The sequence below is a fragment of the Cuculus canorus genome, chromosome 13, assembly GCF_017976375.1.
Source record: "Cuculus canorus isolate bCucCan1 chromosome 13, bCucCan1.pri, whole genome shotgun sequence".
NCBI classification, from domain to species: Eukaryota; Metazoa; Chordata; class Aves; order Cuculiformes; family Cuculidae; genus Cuculus; species Cuculus canorus.
The window spans coordinates 10,967,803-10,985,900 of NC_071413.1; the positions used below are offsets into that span (position 1 = coordinate 10,967,803).

The 18,098-nt window shown below is 43.4% G+C and overlaps 3 protein-coding genes across 10 annotated transcripts in view; 2 read left to right on the top strand and 1 right to left on the bottom strand.

Moving 5' to 3' along the window:
• Positions 1–9,119, top strand: part of ADAT1 (adenosine deaminase tRNA specific 1) — a 25,981-nt gene extending 16,862 nt beyond the window's left edge. For 2 of the 7 annotated variants that reach the window (XM_054078295.1, XM_054078297.1), the window contains one exon: positions 714–6,490. In XM_054078295.1, the coding sequence (XP_053934270.1) occupies positions 714–846 (133 nt within the window). In that variant the 3' untranslated portion in view covers positions 847–6,490. Of the gene's footprint in view, positions 1–713; positions 6,491–8,293 lie in introns of those variants that run through there. The other 5 variants (XM_054078299.1, XM_054078300.1, XR_008451987.1 and 2 more) reach the window with 4 other exon arrangements.
• Positions 6,628–12,328, bottom strand: GABARAPL2 (GABA type A receptor associated protein like 2). The gene is made up of 4 exons (XM_054078304.1): positions 12,150–12,328; positions 11,908–11,963; positions 9,126–9,298; positions 6,628–7,195 (listed from the first exon to the last, which is right to left on the bottom strand). Exons 1-4 carry the CDS (start codon positions 12,181–12,183, stop codon positions 7,105–7,107), a joined length of 354 nt encoding a protein of 117 aa, XP_053934279.1. The 5' UTR covers positions 12,184–12,328; the 3' UTR covers positions 6,628–7,104.
• A 141-nt stretch (positions 12,329–12,469) lies between these two features.
• Positions 12,470–17,617, top strand: TMEM231 (transmembrane protein 231). Of its 2 annotated transcripts, XM_054079013.1 has the most exons (8): positions 12,470–12,649; positions 13,075–13,291; positions 13,425–13,440; positions 14,236–14,364; positions 14,941–15,084; positions 15,372–15,453; positions 15,571–15,676; positions 16,507–17,617. In XM_054079013.1, the coding sequence occupies exons 1-8, from the start codon at positions 12,508–12,510 to the stop codon at positions 16,694–16,696; spliced, it is 1,026 nt and encodes a 341-aa protein (XP_053934988.1). In that variant the 5' UTR covers positions 12,470–12,507; the 3' UTR covers positions 16,697–17,617. The 2 variants fall into 2 exon arrangements, with proteins under 2 accessions (XP_053934988.1, XP_009569550.2); XM_009571255.2 differs by lacking the exon at positions 13,425–13,440 and having other exon boundaries at positions 13,075–13,244; positions 16,507–17,615.
• The last annotated feature ends 481 nt before the right edge of the window (positions 17,618–18,098 follow it).

Consider the following 18,098-nt stretch of genomic DNA (forward strand, 5'->3'; position numbering starts at 1 on the left):
GCTGCGGAAGGAATGCAAGGAAGGGAAAAAAGTCTTGATTAAATTGTCAGAGGCACTTGTGTTCAGATACTCTAGACCTGAATTTCCCTATAATACACACAGCAGAGTGACCAGTGGTTTTGCTGAGATTGTGGAGAGAAGGTTCTACGTGAGGAGAGGGAACAGAGCACCAAACCCACCGAGTCTGTTTTGCTATAGGGAGAAGATTAAACAATATTTCTCTCCTTTGTCTCACTCTTTCCCATTATTTTGTGTTGGGGAAAAAAACCCTATCCTGTCATCCTTGTCCCCTTCCAGCCAGCAATCACATCCTTTCTTCTAGCAAAACAAGGCTACTTCCCCCCGTTCAAAGCACCTATTCCTGGCCACCTTTTCTCCTTTGCTTTGACATTTTTTGCTATCATGGAAGTTTTCTGTAACCTATTGTGACAGTCAAATGTTGACACTTCTATTGCTGGAGGGTGTGTTTGAAGAATGGTAGAGGAGTTGTTTTGCTTCCTTTTGTAAGACTGCTGACAATGTCTGGATACAGTAGCTTAAGAGCCTGGGCTTTTCCAAGTCTCCCTAGATGCAAAAGAGAATTTCACTTAATAGCATGAAAGTGCTCAAAGAGCATCATCATGTTCTTAGATGTTTGATTGCTTTTTTCATTTTGCGACGTTACATCCAATAGGATAATAGAAATTCTTTTGTTGTTGTGCATTTTCTGTCAGGATGAAGACTCTAGAAACCTACTGGGACTACAAGGAAGCTGCGTTAAATTATCAAGAAGCCTGGAAAGTGCTGCGTAGCAAAGCCCTGCAGGGTTGGGTCAAGAATGCCAAGGAGTATCTGCTCTTCACATGAGAATACGTGCAGCGATGTAAATCCAGCAATAAGCCCTGGTGCACAGCACATATCTCTGCAAGGGTCAGGAAAAGACGTCCTCTAGTTCCTGTGCTGTGAGGAGACAGGAGTGAAAAGGAAAGCAATTTAGAGAAGTCTTTATTTTGGTTGAGTTGAAGACCCATTTATATTGAAATATAGAAATGGGTCATTGCAGACTTAAAATTCTGAGCTGCGTGGAACAAGGTGGCTCCAAAAGAAAGGCAGTGGTGATGTGCAATCCTTTGTGAGCTGAGGATATGATCCGTTAGCCATAGCACATTGCAATGGGAGCAACGTCAACTGAAAATGAAGCAGTGCTATGGGAGAAAGGCTGTAATTGTGAAATATTAATGCTGCTTTTTTCTTCCACTCTTCATAATGTTATGGCTGGTTTTATGTTGCTGGGACAACCCTAATGTATAGTGAGTGATATTTTTATAACTCTTGGCTCTTTTTGTCTGGTGCCTGGAAGAATTTTCCATGTCCTCCAGCCCAATTGCTTCTAATTGGAAATACTAGTTCTGTTAAAGGAACTTTTTTCTGGGAGTCCTTCATATAAGCTCCTATTTACTCAGTTTAGCCAAAGCAGAAGGAAAAGGGTGCTGGGAATAAGGCTGTGTCAAATAATACCACTTGTGATATCCTGTGCATTTCTCTTGATTTCAGAACTTTGACAGATGCCCTTTCAGCTGCTTTGCTCCTGTGGGCAGGAATTACCTGGTTCAGCCCTGTCAGTGCTGTGTAATTCCACAGGCAAACATTTACCTGCTTCTCAGTGTTTTGAGCACTGGCCATCCCCCGTCCCCCTGTGAAACATGGTTAATTAAAAGCAGGGATCCCTTAGCTGTTGGTGTCACTGTTTCCTGGCAAGTGTTCATTAACAGCCTGGCAAAGGTGGAGATGCTTTGGGAAGGACTGGAGGTAGTCTCTGGCAGTCTTTGCCTTTACACTTTTTTACCAAATAACATCTGCATGGCAAAACTGTCAACGTTGCGAGGTGAGGGGAAGCAACGGGTAATTCTCCCTTAAACCATCTGTCCCAATTATTGCCTTCTGTGACCAAGTTCAGGACTGTGTAACTGCTGCTAAGCACGATTCCCTTCTGCACTGTTTCTGTTGTAAACCACAATTCATAAACTATTTGGACAGTGCGATGGCAGGGTGAAAGAAATGGATAATTTAGAACTTAGGATTCTCTAGTGATTTGAGTTTTTTGTTCTTGGGTGTCTTGATATATTTTTGGATTTGAAAAATGGGCATAGCAGTTCTCCAAACAGCCTTTACAGTCCACCCACGTATGGGACTGAACAGGACATGTCACGTTTCAGTTTGAGGTTAGGTTGACTTGTCAAATAAGAATAGTTCTCTCTTACTTGTTGAAGAAATAATGAAGAACTTGAATTCTGTGTGTATGGTCCTGTCCTCTCAAATCCAGCTCTAATATGCAGAAAGATCGGTTGTATTGGTGAGGAGGGAGTCATCGTTGTGTTTGTAGAGGACAGGGGATTATGGAGCACGGTAACTTGCGTGAGTTATTGGAGGATGAAAGATGTCTGGATGCCGTTGCAGTTGGGCTACAGAATGAACTGCTGAGGAGAAATGGGAGCAGTTACTGTAATTGAGGAAACAGGGCAAAATCCTGTAGTGGACTAAAGAGATAATCAGTAAATTTCCAGGATCCTGAAACCTTTGTCCTTCCCTGAAATGCTGCAAAAACTGTAACATACCTAGTTGCTCTTTGTTAATCAACAAAGTCTGTAGTGAACCTGCTGACCAGACTGGAATGTTCCCATTTCCTATCCAGCTGCAATATTGAAATGGGTTACACAAGGCTAGTTGTTCTGTAGTCTTGGCATCAGACTAGTTTTCAGATGAGCAGTTCTATGATGTACATTCTTTTAACTCTTTACAAAAGTTTGAGCCTGGCTGGGAGGTGAAATTGTCCCTGGTAAGATTTTCCTGCACGTTTGTGAAATACTCGTGAACTGTAGATGCTGCCTTCTGCTCCGTGTCAGGTTTAACAGGAGTTTTAGAGGTGAACGCTGGTGTCACCCTGGCTTTTTGGATGGAGCTGAGGATATATTTAAGCATAGAGTGAATCAATATGTGAAAAGAGGAAAGGAGCTAAAACAAAGCAGATAAAAGGTTGAAGGACTAAGACTGCAGGATCTTATATACAACTGGATGGTGGGTTTGGGCTTGAAAGATAAGTGTTTCCATGCTCTACCAGTTTAATTCCAACCCGTCAGGAAATGCTGTGGGCAGTACCGAGAAACTGCTCTAAAAAATCAGGAGGGGAAAATGCAGAGGGAAGAGGTAACACAACCCCTACTTTTGGAAGCGGTAGGAAACTGAACTTTCATCATTGGCAGCTGATCTTTGGATTAATTGCTCCTGGAAGGTAGCAGTAGACGTGTTCCAAGCTTGTGTCATTCCTTGTATCCTCAGCTGATGTACTGAAAAACAAAGATAGAGAAGGTGTAGGGAGGCCGGTGGAATGCAGAGACTTTGACAAAGGGGAGCAGAGTTGGAGGGGAGTGAAGTAGGGTGAAGGAATTACCTGCAGCTCATGGCTAATGAGTTGGTAATGGGAGCTGCAGAGCATATGAGGGCACTGAGATTCCTGAGGCATGTGTAAAATGCTCTGCGGAGCATACTTGTGTTACCCTGACAGGTCCTTGACTTTCTTAAAGTAGCACGGGGACCAATAGTCCCTGTTTGCCAGAGTAAAGAACTGTAACCATTATTTTGAGTGGGACGTCTTGAAGAGCTTCACTATTGTAGCAATCATTCTCTTTTCAATCACAGTAAGAAGGCAGGGCAGACCGCCTGAGTATCTTTGAGGAAGTCAAAACCAGAGCATAGAAACAAGTGTTTCTGTTCAAATGTAGACGTAAACAATGTTTGAGCTGGATGCTGCAATTCCATGAGACAACATGCTAGCATCCCACTGCCTTTGAAAAAGCAAGGTTTTGATCTTTGCAGTGTGCTTCTGCTGCTCGCCTTACTGAGACTGGAGCGCTTACTGATCTCAGTATGCTCAGAGTAAATTGAGGACTATTCAGGTTACTATCTCTGGAAAAATAAACCATGAACCCAGAACTTTTCAATAGGAGGTAAATCAGCTTTGCAATAAGCCAAATAAGCAGCAGAGGAAAGGGAGAGCTAGGGCTGCACTGCTGAGGGCAGAAGGAGGTGGACCCAGGCTTCCTTTCCCTTGTTACAAGCTGTTAGCTGGTTATGAAACCACACCTGAAGAAAATGCTTGAGGCGTCAGTATAGAAATGAAGTGTGAGTTACTCCTGGGATGCTACTGCTGGTAAGGAGGAAAGAAAGGTGGTGGAGTAAACCAATATTGGGAGCCAGATGTAGTTGAGGGGCTGAGCAGTTCTTTCTCTCAAAGCATAACCACCCCAAGAATCTGATAATGTCATTATAAGAGGGCTGCAGCAGTGGCTTACAGGTGGAGGCAAGATAATTTTTGAGGAAAGACCATCTAAATTCATTTAGAGCTGGTTTAATTATATCAGAGATGACATTTTAAGTTAGCTTAAAGATAGGCGATGTAGAAGTGTTGCTGTTGGAATAATGAGGTATTTTTTTTTCATTTTCTGATCAGTGTATAAATTGAAATACCCTCCCAGCCCTGAAGGGTTAGCAGAAAGTGAACATCATATGGGACCCAAATGCTTCTAATAATTTTACAAGAGTGCCCGTACTATCTGAAGGGATGCATTTCATCCATGCCTTTCAATAGGAAACGTTTTGATGTTTTATGGGCTTTTTGAGTGCAGATGAAAAGTAAAGTTCTGTGGCAGAACGTTAATCCTTGCATTCTCTGGAATTACTTTTGTACCTCGGCTCCTAAATCTATACAGGGCATTACACAGACGTTAAAGAGAGTAGTTACATGGGGGTTTTTAGAGGCTCATGAACAGTATTCCAGAAGTCACCTCGATCATAACATTGGGAATAAAGCTTCTCTTGTTTTGTTTAGACAGATCTGTGTGCTAGCATGTAACTAGCTTTATCTAGCAGGTGTAAGTTGCATTTCTTACTCTCCTGTTAACAGCTAGCAAAACTGTTACTTACTTGATAACCAAAGACGAACTGAAGTTTCAGCTTAAAGGAAGCAGAACATTTTCCGGTAATTAAAAAATCATAGATGAAATACACTTTTCTTCATTCTGAATAAAAAATGCTGTTAAATGTTAATACTAAATGTGTGGAGGGGGGGACGGTGGAAGGAATCGAGGGTGGCAGCAGTGACAGAATGTTTACTAAAGCAGTGCTGCACATTGTGGTGCTGTTTCGAATAATGAAAGGCTTACTGAAATCAACAGCACGTTTTCCAGTCAGCACACACAGCACTGTTGCGATGACAAGCCTCAGTCACGAGAGTAGCATCCACATTTCACAGGCTTTTACCTTCTCATTTCAGAGTCCTTCTGCCAGCATTTGCCACCAGCTGTAGAGCCAATGTGATTCTAGACGTAAAGAGGCTTCACAGGAGTTTGAGTTGGTATGATTTTGATTTCAGCTTGGAAAGTGATAAATGTGACTGGAAACATTTCAAAAACCAAACTCTTCTGTGCCACGTAGTGTGAAAATGAAGTAAAACTTTTATTAGGGATCTAAACTGTACTTACTGTTTCCTTGGTGGCTTACGAAGTTCAGTGATGCAATTTTTCCAAACCAGTGTTATCCTTTAATACCAAAGCATGAACTCGTGTAATGTGCAGTTCGATCATTCAGAGCCACAAGTTTGCCTCTTAGCTTGTAAGCAGAGGTCTCGCTGTAACTGTGGTGACTTCATTTGGAGAGAAGTCATGAGCCTCATGAATAACAGCTTTTTTTTTTGTTTTATGGCAAAGCCTCTTTACTTGTGCTGTGTATGTGCTTGGGAATAGTGCTCGTAAACTGGAAGAACTGATCTTGAATTCCTTACCTTGCATGCAGCATTTCTAATTCTAGTTGTCTGCCTCAACTAAGGAGAATCACAGAACAGTTTGAGTCAGAAGGGATCTTTAAAGGTCATCCAGTCCAACCCCCCTGCGTGAGCAGGGACATATTCAACCAGATCAGGTTGCGTAGAGCCCTGTTCAACCTGACCTTGAATGTTTCCAGGGATGGGGGCTTCTACCACCTCTCTGGGCAACCTATGCCAGTGTTTCACAACCCTTAGTATAAAAAAAATGTCTTACATCTAGTTTGAATCTACGCTTTTTGAGTTTAAAGCCATTAAAAAGTCTGGTCCCATCTTTCTTATAAGCCCCGTTGAAGCACTGGTAGGCTGCTCTAAGGTCTCCCTGAATGCTTCTCTTCTCCAGGCTGAACAACCCCAACTCTCTAAGCCTGTCCTCATAGCAGAGGTGCTCCAGCCCACTCATCATCTTCATGGCCACTTCTGGACATATGCCAACAGGTCCGTGTTCTTCCTGTGCTAAGGACTTCAGAATTCCAGGTAGGAGTGAAGCAGAGGGACAGAATCGCCTCCCTCGACCTGCTGGCCACGCTGCTTCTAATGCAACCCAGGATCCTGTTGGCTTTCTGGGCTTTTTGACAGCCTGTGGGCAGGCACAACTCTTCTGAAGAGATGGAGTAGCTCTGAAGCTCTTGGGTTTGGAACCTACAGATAGCTCCTTGTTTATTCCTTGTATCATCATCCACATAGTAAAGGCTGAGAAGCTGTACAGCATCTAGCAAATGCGATGTGTAATTTTCTAGCAAAAATTAAGGTAAAGAAATGACAGCACTGCCTTTTTGTGACAGGAATTTTTATTGTACTTGTTTGTTAATTGAGAAAGAGGAACATATTAGTTCAATCCAACATGACCAGCATCTTGCTCCTGCCTAGGATAAGCTACCAGTGTTGCCAATACTAATTTAATGCTTTTATTTTTTTAAACTAACACTTCAAAACAGAATAAATGTGTATTCTTCTTTTCATGTCTCAGTAGCCCAACTACATCACTTTATTATGTCATTGAACGTATTCCCCAAAGGAGTGAGGCTCTGGGAAGTCACAGCCATGAGAAAAAAAAAAATGCACAAAACCAACAGAACTTTTTTTTATAATTTAGCAGTCTAATAAAACAAGACCTATCAATATATTAAGAAATAAATCCAGTTACAAATGCATGTATATAGAAGGAACTTCTGTGGATGTCAGAACAGAAAATGATCAGCTATTTACAAGATACACAGCAGGATAGTACAGTAGCCAAGACCCACCATTCAGAAACCAAACGTGTTCTCTCCACTGTAGGCAACGTACAAGAATCCATCCTCATCCTTTTCCTTCTCATAAAGTTGTCCCATAGTTAAGCTTGAAGGGAAAAAGAATGAGAAACCGTTTGCTTGGATCATGACAGATACAAATCATTAACAGTTAGAACCTCACATAAACAAGGATTAATAAAAGCTAAAACTTATAAGTCTGTGTGCAAATTAAAATAGAAAAACGAGGACATATAAGAAGCAGTTGGCTCCTGAGTTGGCAACATGATATCCTGGGCTCTCTGCAGAGCACTCAGGTTTTTGTCACTTCTTGACAAATGCATTTGTCAGAATGCTTCCTTATTTTATTGGAAATTAGTCGCTAAAGGTAGTTTGGGTCCCAATTCATGCATTATTGATGCAGTGACCAGTACCAGGATCAGGAGCCTGATAGCACCTTACTTGAATGCAGCTGCATTAATGTCTTGCTTCTTGTGTGAACAACCTGATGTAGTTGTGAATGTTCAGCTAGTCTCAAGTCTATCAAACCTGCTTTTTTTTTCTTTGGGATCTAGGTTGTTTTTGGGAGTAAAAGCTTTGTTTTCTATATTGTTAAAAAGCGATGACTTAAAATTTGCCAGTAACAAAATATTTGGGTAATAAATTACAAGCTAGCCAGAAACTAGTGTTTTTCATTGGATACAGGTTTAAATCTTTAATCAAATGAATATTTTCTTAAACTGGCATGTATACCTTCACAGTCTTTAGCTGCTGTCTTTAGAGCAACGTTTTTATTTTGAAAACCCCAGCAATTACTTGGCCAGATGAAAGAGGCAGTTGACATGCTTCCTCAGCTCACCTCTGACTTCCCAAGACTGAGAAAAGGTTAGTGAACTGAAAGATGCAGTCTGAAAGGGAGCGACAGGGGAACGAGAGAGGAGCTGGGAAGAGTTGCAGGCAGCACTTGAAATGTAAAGGAACTGGTGAATAGTAGACAAACTGAATGAGGAGAGGTTGTTAAGCATTAGCAGTCTATGTAATAAACTCAGCCTATAAGAGGAGCAGAGCCATTAACAAATTAGCTTTTTGTTTATCTGTTAATCAGTAACCATTTTTGCATTAATATTGGAGCTTCAAGCTATTTTACCAGACATCTCATCACGAACATGTGAGATGAGACAATGTGCCCTCTCTTCTTCTTTCCTAGCAGTTCTAAGCACTGTTAAGAAGATGACATACAGCCATTCCTAATACCCTTTGAAGCAAGCTAGCAGAAAAAGATGGCTCCCGCAGGTCCCTATTGTGTATCACAAAGTAAATAAAATATTCCTAGCTGGATCTGGACAGGTTACCTGGAGGGATTGTTACTGTTACGCAGGTAAGAATTAATAAGAATATTATTATACCTGAGCCATGTGCTCATGACGTGCTATTTCCTCAAATACTACTGAAGTACCCCTATAGAAAGCAGTTGTAGTAGCTGCTTCTGCTACACATTATATGTAGCAGACAGCAATTAAACTTATTCCTATAGAAAAGCAATGTGAAAAACACTTCTATGATTATTTTGCATTTTGTGTTATCGAGAAAATAAGAAATTTTAAAACAAGTAACATTGTTTGTAACATCATTTCTCTGTCAGCTGACAGGTTAATGTTTTGTCAGAACACTTTATGGTGTTTGCTTTTCAGTATTTAACATGCAATTTTCCTTTTTGTTACATTAAGAATGATTATTTTTGTGGCATTGACGGTGAAAATGTTCTTGCACTCAGCCAAAGATATAATAACTCCAGATCTTGCCCTCTTGCCATGGAAGCAAATAATAATATATTTTTTAGTCACCTTCCCTTTCAGCCTAGCTCAGGAAATAAGACGTTTGTCAAACTAATGAGAAAAAAAAATTATCACAGTGAGATTAGGAATATAATGAAACACCTCCTAAAATCATCAAGTAATCCTCAAAGAGGGGAGTTACATCCCTCTGATAGGCACAGGCTTGCTGAAATGGTTCTGAACACCAACTGGATAGCCTCTCACCTGGATTGTGGGACAGTCTTGTCTACAAAGAGGAATATTGCTTTCTCAGATGGCAGCTGAATCCTCTTCCTGATGATCCACATGAACTGGGCCACGGTGATGTCAGATGGAACTAAGTACTTCCTCTTGTCAATATCAACAATCTGAGATCCTGAGACCTTCTCCACTATGACCTGTAAAGTGCAGGTGCGAAGGTCAGCCTTTTCAGGGTTGGTATGAACAGACAGCTCTGGTCAATCACTTGCTGGTATGGGCTTACAACAGTGAGCAGAGGGGAGAAGGAAAGGTTTCTTGACTGCAAACAAATGAGAGGTAGGCCTAGCTCAGCACTATAAAACCTCATTTTACAACTGCACTGAAAACTACGTTCGTATATACAACAGCTCAGAACTCGCTACGCCCAAGGTTGACAGTCATGGAATAAAGATGTAGTATGCTTAAAAGAAAACTGTGACAGGAAAGCATACACATCTTTTAACTTTTTGGCTGTCTCTGCTAACAGAAAGCAGGTAGGAACCCATGCAGAAATCCAAGGTAAGATGTTTGCAGCATCAACAGGCTTTTGTTTGCAACTTTGAAAAAAAAGACTGCCTACGTTAATCACTGTTTTAGGATGTTTGTAGACTCACGTCTGCAATAACATGCTGACTTTATCACTGGAAATGCTTATTTTGTGTTTGGCTTTAACACGTTATTCCAACTATAACTACACTCTAAGGCACATTGTTCCACTGTGTTATTGCTGTCAAGGTCCAACTCATCGATGTCATCCTCTGCTTTGTATTACACTGAACTGACAAGTAGGGCATCTTGCTTCATACCTCAGGGAATCAGAACCTGACTGCAGGAAGGAAAGATGGCAAGATGGCTGCAAACAGAACAGAAGAAAAAGCAACAGGTACAGGAGAAAGAATTACTTCTGGAAAAAGCCTGATGCTTATTGCTCCACAGGGGCTAGTTCAAAAAAATAATGCAGCACGTGGGGAAATAAGGCTTACAAGAAGTTTCCGTGTCCCTGTTCCTTATCTCTGCATTCCCCATCACTACAGCACACAGGTAATGCTCAATCGAATTGTCAAAATACACTCTGTTACGATCTGGAGAGGGTTTTCCTTATAATTTCTTCAGCTCTGCCTACAGAACAGATGGAGAGCAGAGTAACTGCCTCTTGCAATTCAGTTTGAGGGAACTGTAAAGAAGGTCAGTAACAGCCTGAAACAAATGTTGAAGCTTTAACATCTCTTTAAAAAAATATTATTCAAATAAGGTATTTTAGCTTCATAGTGCAGAAACTCATAACTGGAAGTCAAGGCTGTCAGTGAACTTCTTGTAGTAAAACTTACAGATACCTTTAACCTTTAGGTCACTTGATTCCCCAGGCAATTTTAAAACTGTAGCACTTAGCAAGCGTGAATTTCTTTCACTTCTCATTTTATTCCTAAAAGATCCACCCTAGGGCAGAGGCACACTGTTTGTATATTATTTTAATAGGTTTGAACCACGGAAACATCTCTAAATCCAGGCAGACTGATACAGCAGCTGAGAACTGAAGCCACTTTGACCTTTGTCATTCTGGATGCAGACCATAATGTGGAAAGCAGGAAACATACATTAAGTCTGAAAAACCCTTTTGACTATTAAATGCCAAAAATATATTTGAAACCAACAATTTTGTGAAAGGTACGTGGCTCAATCTGAATCATCAATCAGAAAACACATATCAGCCCAGACAAGCATCATACTGCAATGGAGATTTAATTCCCATATCCATCCACACCTTGCTGTCCATTCCTGATACAGCATTGTGTAATTCTGACTCACGTCATGAGTTTTGATGTCTTTTTCCCTTAGGGTTATGACAGATAGTCTCAAAATGGACAAATTAATTATCTATGGAGATGTATGGTCATTGGCATGTCACAGTCTACATATGAGGGGGTAGTTACCCAAGCAGAGAATGGCAAGGATCGGATCTGCTTGTCAGACTACAGCTGGAAAAGATGCTGTGACTAGGTGCAACTTGGTAGCCGAGACAGTCAATGGGATTAGAGGTTCTCCTCTGAGCTCCACTGTCTAATGGGTAAGTTATTTACCAAGAGCTCAGGCAGGAGTGGCACTATTTGGCACGTGGTCAGATAGGATGTGGGAAATTTTACTCAGAAGCAGATAAGTTGTGAGTGTGTTGTTAGCTGCTACATAAGGATGTGAAGTGTGGTCATTTCAATGACTGAAACATGATAAAAGGGATTGCGGCACGAAGAAGAGATGTTGTTCACTATTTAGCAGGTAGGTAGTAAGGCAGGAAGGAGGGTCACCACTTGCTCTTCAAACAACAGGGTCTGCATGGGGAGATGCACCACATAAGACTGGTTATAGGTCTAGAATACACGAGGAAAAGTCATCTTCCTCATATAGCCAAGATGGAAGATTGTCAAGCTTTAAAGAATTTATGATCTCTCTTGGATCAGGCACAGAATGAATCCTCAAAACGCTGAAGATGTTTGCTGGGCTATAACTTCCATTAGAAGAAAACAGGATGCTGATAAACCATAAACATGCCCGGAAAGCATTTAGAAAGTCAGGCAATTGTCAATACGCACTGGGGCGGAACAGGGAATGCTGGATTAGTTAGATGTGTTTGGGGCCTCCTTACAACATCTAAGAACACAAAAGGGAATACGATTTATTTCGCAGGGTCTGATCAAACAAGAGAGGGCAGGAGGGAAACAGCTTATCCACCCCTGCCTCTAAATACTCAGACGAAGCTGGCTCGGTTACTCACCGGGACACGGTCAGGGTATTTGGCTCGAATTTTTGCCGACTCGACACATCTGTGCTCTGCGAACAAAACTCGTCATTAGTCACGGCGGGGCCGCCGGTGTCCTGTCCCCCCGGGAGGGCTCTCGGGCGTTCGCCACCCCTCGGCGAGGCCGGTCGGTGCCCGACCCGAGGCGGGGACGCCAACCAGGCCTACGGAGCCGGGAGGCCTCGGGGAGGCGGTGGCGCCGGCGGCCCCACCCTTACCCAGAGCGTGGTCCTCCTTGAACATCCACTTCATGGTGCGGGCCGGCGGGGCGCGGGGCAGAGCAGGAGGCCCGGGGCGGGGCGGGTGGCGGCGGCCGGGCCTGGGGCTGCCGCGCTCCCGGTCACAACAACAACAGCCGCGGCTCGGCGGGCGGGACTTCCGGCCCGCGCCTTCCCTAGCAACCGCAGCGCTTCCGGGACCGCCCGTTCCCTAGCAACCGCAGCGCTTCCGGCCGCGCTGGGGGGGGCGGGCGCATGGCGCACGGACGCAACTGATTGGCTGGTGCCGGGCACTCTGGCTGCTGATTGGCTCTCGCGGCCAGGCGGGCTCGCGCCGTTGCCGGGGTGAGGGCGCGCCATGGCCGGCGTGGAGCTGTTCTCGCACCCCGCGCTGCACGCGCGGTACCGGGCCGGGCTCTGCTCCGCCGCCGCGCTCGCGCTGCTCCTCATTGCCCTGCTCACCTACCTGCCGCCGCTGCTGCTCGCCTACCGCAGCCACGGTGAGCGCCGAGAGGGGCCCGTGTGTTGTGAGGATCCCCCCGCCCCGCGCTGAGAGGGACCTGCATCGTGAGAGTCCCTCACGCTGAGGGTTCCCCGCGCCTAGAGGGACCCGCATCACCAGGGACCCCCTTCTTGAGAGGGACTTGCATCGTGAAGGGACCCCCTTCTTGAGCGGGACCTGCATCATGATGGTCCGTGCGCTGTGAGGGCCTCGCGCTGAGAGGGACCCGCGTGCTGTGAGACCCACACTGCGAGGACCACCTCACTCCCCCAGCCAAGAGGGACCTGCATCGCGGGAGACCCCCTTCTTGAGAGGGATCCGCATGGCGAGGGTCCCCCTTCTTGAGAGGGATCCGTATCGCGAGGGTCTCCCCTATTGAGAGGGACCCACATCGCGAAGGCCCTGCACTGTCTTTGCCTGCAGGTTTCTGGCTGAGGCAGAGCACGTACCTGGAGCAGCCCACGGTGCGTTTCCGCTACGAGGTGCTCTTCGTCGCCACCCTGGCGCCTGGCCCCAGCAGCTTCTTGGCATGGAGCACGTTCCCAGCCTTCAACAGGCTGCAGGGAGAGCGGCTGCGGGTGCCGCTCCTGTTGGTAGGCCTGACCGGTGGGAAGTGGGACCGAGAGCTGCAGGAGGGGCTGTAAGTGAGTGGCTGCCCTGCACTGCTGCCCTCAAGCAGCAGCAGCTTTGTGCAGAACCTCGTTTCTCACAGCAGCATTTGCTTTGCACAAGTGATTTTTAACCAGTCTGGTTTTACTCTCTTTGTGTTGCAGGATCAGAGTCGTTGAGGTTGGAAAAGAGCCTTAAGATCATCAAGTCCAACCCTTAACCTATCACTACCCCATCCACTACTAAACATGTCCCTAAGCACTACTGGTGCTTTGCATGAACGCATCCATTTACTTTCCTCAAATTAATTGTGCCCCCACCACCTCCTGCTATGTGGCTTATCATTATCTGAAGTTTGCAGGGGTTGCTAGGCAGGTCTTGGAAGCAGGTAGGTGCTTTCTAAAGCACACAGCTTCTGCCCTGCAGCCATTGTTCCTTCTGGGATTCAGTAGTGGCATTTTTCTGCATTACCTCTGTTAATGAATCCTGTTACGCTTGGAAATATCTGAAGTACTGGGCACAAAAGTGTAGCAAGCCTTGGTTCACAGCCAGGAATTGGCATTCAGAGGCTGTTAAGAGGCAGGCTGCAGCGTCAAGAGGCAAAAGCCTGACTGTCAGTCACACGTTTGCACAGGGTGTGACAGAAGATTCAGCGCTAAGGCATGCTTTGTAGCGTGCAGGGCTAATGGTTGGAATGGCTTAGGGCAGAAAGGGCCTTGATGAGTCTGATGAGCTTTCCCTCCCTGGCAGCCATGTGAAACTTGTATAACAGGCAAAATTGCAGGCTTCTTGCTTGTCTCTAGTCCTGTGTCTATAAAGTCCAGCAGCTTTTTATTGCTTTCTAACTATGCAGTTTATTTGCTTCCTTGGTACGGGCTTGCTGTGGTTGTAGAGATCCCCTGGGTTTTACCATTTTGATTATTCTTTCTAACAGAAGTTCCTGTCTTTTAAAAAAAATCTTACTGATTCTTTTAGACTAGAGAAGAAGACAAGGATCAAGATGGTAAAGTGGATCAGTTGCATTTTAAATTGGAACTTCCGCTACAACCTACGGAGCATGTAGTTGGTGTTCAGCTGATTCTACTCTTTTCCTACCAGCTTTATGTGAGCATTTTTAGTTTTACTTGTTGTGACATACGGACGCAATGGAATATTCCAGTGGTGGTTATGCAAAGGATGAAAGCACCTTTCCATATTTGAAATTCCTATCTAAGGGATTGATTTTACTAAAATATTGAATTTTCTCCTTCTGTGGTAGGTCTGTCCTTCTGTAGTTCTGTTGACTATTGTGATATGCTTTGTTAAAGTATTTCTTTTGAAGCTGTATATTCTCTTCGTCTGTAGTGCAACACAAAGGACAGAGATGCACAACAGTCAATATCAGCGGGGGCGGCATCAGGAGATAACTGGGAGTCTTGCAGCAGGCAGAAGGATGTGCATTCTTACATACTGCTGTCTTGACATAGCCAGTTAGCTTTCTGAGGCAGAGGGGCAGGCTGTTGCAGCAGCCTAAAATTCCATAGATTTTGCTTACTTAACAGCTCTTGAAGCAATGGTAATCATCTGCCGGCATCTTTGGTATCTTGTAATTGGGAGGGAGGATACAAAGCGCTAGAAAAGTGTGTTGTGTTTCACCCCGCCCCCCTTCTAAATTCTCTTTTCTCATGTTCACAATTTCAGAGAATGTCAACACTTGTGATGCAGAGCATGGCTTTTCTTCAGTTCTTTTCTCCTGTGCCAGGGTCTCAGTTCTATACGAACGGAGACCTGAAATTGAACCAGAGGCAATTACTTCGCCATTGTGGATTGGATACCAGATACAATGTGAGGAAACTTTTTTCCTTATGCATCAATTTCCCCCTGTCTTTATCCTGCTGGTACTATAGATGACACTCTTAATTATTTGTACTCCTGCACAGAGTGGACCTTGGAGCTTTGGAACTGGTGTTTTCTTGTTAGGCTGAAAGGTGGAAGAGGTTATTCTGCCAAGATGTTCAGTCTAGTGTTTATGTCCATTCCTTCAAGGGCACAGTTACTTTGCGTAAGAAACTTGGTAGAATTACATTTTTGAAGCATGGACAAATAATGGAAGTATCTCCTTGGTGTAACAGGTGTCTGTGGTCAATGGCACAAGTCCTTTTGCAAGTGATTATGATCTAACAAACATCATTGCAGCATACTGGGATAGAAATGGTAAGCTTGAATCACAGCCAGCAGTAGTTAGCATATTGGCAGCTGTTCTGTATGGATTTGAGTTCTGTATTAAGACTGAAAAGCGCCTTAACCTGGACATTTCCTTTCCCGTTTTAGTGACAACAGTCTTTTCAGATCCCAGCCCTGTCTGGATGACTGGAAGAGCACCAGATTCACCATTTGTCATTAACGCCACTATTCGTTACCCAGTGGAAGTTATCTTATATCCTTTGAAAACTGCATAAACTATGACATAACTGGGTGGCATTATTTGGGCCTGCACATATAGGCAGGAAAGAAAACTTTTCTTCTGGACTTGTTCCTAAAATTCTCTTTGTTAGCTAAGCAAATGCGGTTGTTCTGCATGCCTCTTCCTCCAGGTGGTTCTGCTTGCATGAGCACTTTTTGCTTTTCTCTACTGGGAGCCTGTGTTGCTTTTCAATCTTACTAAAATGGCCTTTGAGGCAGTTTCTTAGCCATTCACAGTGAATATCCTTTGTGGTCTTGCTTTGCTCCTGCAGCACCTGCTGTCTCAATCTCTCATGGATGCCACTGGCACAGCATGATACTGTATTCTGTGACTTAAAGCAAATCATGAGAAATCCATCTGCAAGGTATGCTCACCAAATAATTAACTGCTGCGGTGGATGTGGCAAATCTGTTACACATGCAAACACACCTGAAATTTTTTTCTACAAAATAATTCTTCATTATATTCATTACTCATGTGTGCCTGCATCTAAAACAATCTGTATGGAGCACATTTCTTATGAGATTTGTTTGCCTGCCTGAGTATTACCAGTAACTACATTCTGGTGAGTCAGGGATGAAACAGGCACTTTCCACAGATTCTAGGGCAGACGTTCTCTACAGCTTTTGTTACATACTACAATAAAAGGCCTTTAGAGGTTTCCATGGCTCAAAAGCTTTGCAACTGCAATACAAACTGATCTCTAATGAATTTTTTGCCTTTCCACCTCTGAGTTCCTTTGTTTAATTATTGCAGTGGTAGTATCAGAAGGCTCTTCATTAACACTCCTTGACTTTCTTTAAATATCAGCCAGGATTTTGGGAAATGATTAAATTTGCCTGGATCCAGTATGTCAGCATTCTCCTTATCTTTCTTTGGGTGTTCGGTAGGATTAAAATCTTTGTGTTCCAGAATCAAGTGGTGACTACAACTCCGATAACACCAGTTCTGCCAGTGTCTCCAGGACTGCCCTACAAACAGCACCAGTTCTGAGGAGGTGCCTGAGAACACTTTAAAGAACTGCAGTTAAAAATAGATACCTGCTTTTATTCTCAACACACTTTTTACTTCAGAAGATCAGAAGATGGTACCTATGTTCCAAGTATCTTCTGTTCCTGCTTCCTTTCTAAAATACCTGTTTGTTGATCTGTTTCTCTGGAAATACTGCTTTGGGACTGAAAATTTTAATATTTTTGGCAGTTAAAGAAGAACCTACTTATTTTATTGCAATTGGAACTCACTTCAAAAAAACAGTAGACAGCAATAACACTGTTTTCGTATGATCTTAATTTTGCTAAAACTTGAAGACTGAAAATAATATGTTAGCAGTAACAACAAAACTTACTGTCTTGTAAATAATTTCACTGCTGAGTTTCATTTCCGTTGAGCTATTTGTATGTGCATTTATGTGCACTTAAGAGTGGAAAAAATATGAGGACTGTGAAAAAATGTATGGATGAGTAAGTGTTAGAGCCACACTTCTGTAACTGTATGTGTGTACTTGTTTAGTTATTAAATTGGATGATGGATAAATTCAAGGTTGATGTGAGAAACTGGGTTGTGGGTGATAATATCTGCAGGTTTTGTACAGTCATTTTCTATTGGCATTATTACTATATTGCTGGACCATTAATTGTGAATTGGGACTAGTAGAACAGAGAAGCCTAGTGTTTATGTAGAGAAAACTAACAAAAAAACTAGCAGAGAAGCTTCAGAGTTCTGAAGCAAGTGAATAATTACTTTCAGAACTTAAATGCAAACTCAGAACAGATGAAAATTAAATCAGTTACAATCACCTAGTGAGAAGTGAAAGACTGTCCTTCGTTTTTGGTGGTGGTGACATAGAAGATTATTTTGGTTTATTTTCTTTTTCAGGGCTTACTTTTTATGCCAGACAAGCTTAAAAAGGAGAATAATAAAATTTCCGTTATGTCTTCAGTTTTGTAGCTAAGATTTAATTCTAGCAAAGCAGTGTTATGGCATGAGAGAGTCTAAAACAAATCTAGATGTTAGTTAACAAAATTCTGAGTGTCTCTGGATCTCTTGAACTCTTATGACGCGGTACAGCTATGAAAAGTAGAAGAGCAACTTGCACAGCAGTATCTCATCTTTTTGGCCGTTGTCCTCTAGAAGCCAAAATCCTGGCAGTGTGGAGACCTGTCTGTGCCTTTTTCTTTCCTCCTTCTCAAAACAGCCAGCTGGGGAGGGGCTTTATAGCAGGAAGTGCAGGGGTAGGATGAGGGGGAACAGTTTTCAGCTGAAAAATGGGGAATTTAGATTAGACATTAGGAAGAAATGTTTCCCTGTGAGGGTGGTGAGGCACTGGCACAGGTGGCCCACGGGAGTTGTGGATGCCTCATCCCTAGAGGTGTTCAAGGCCAGGTTGGATGGGCTT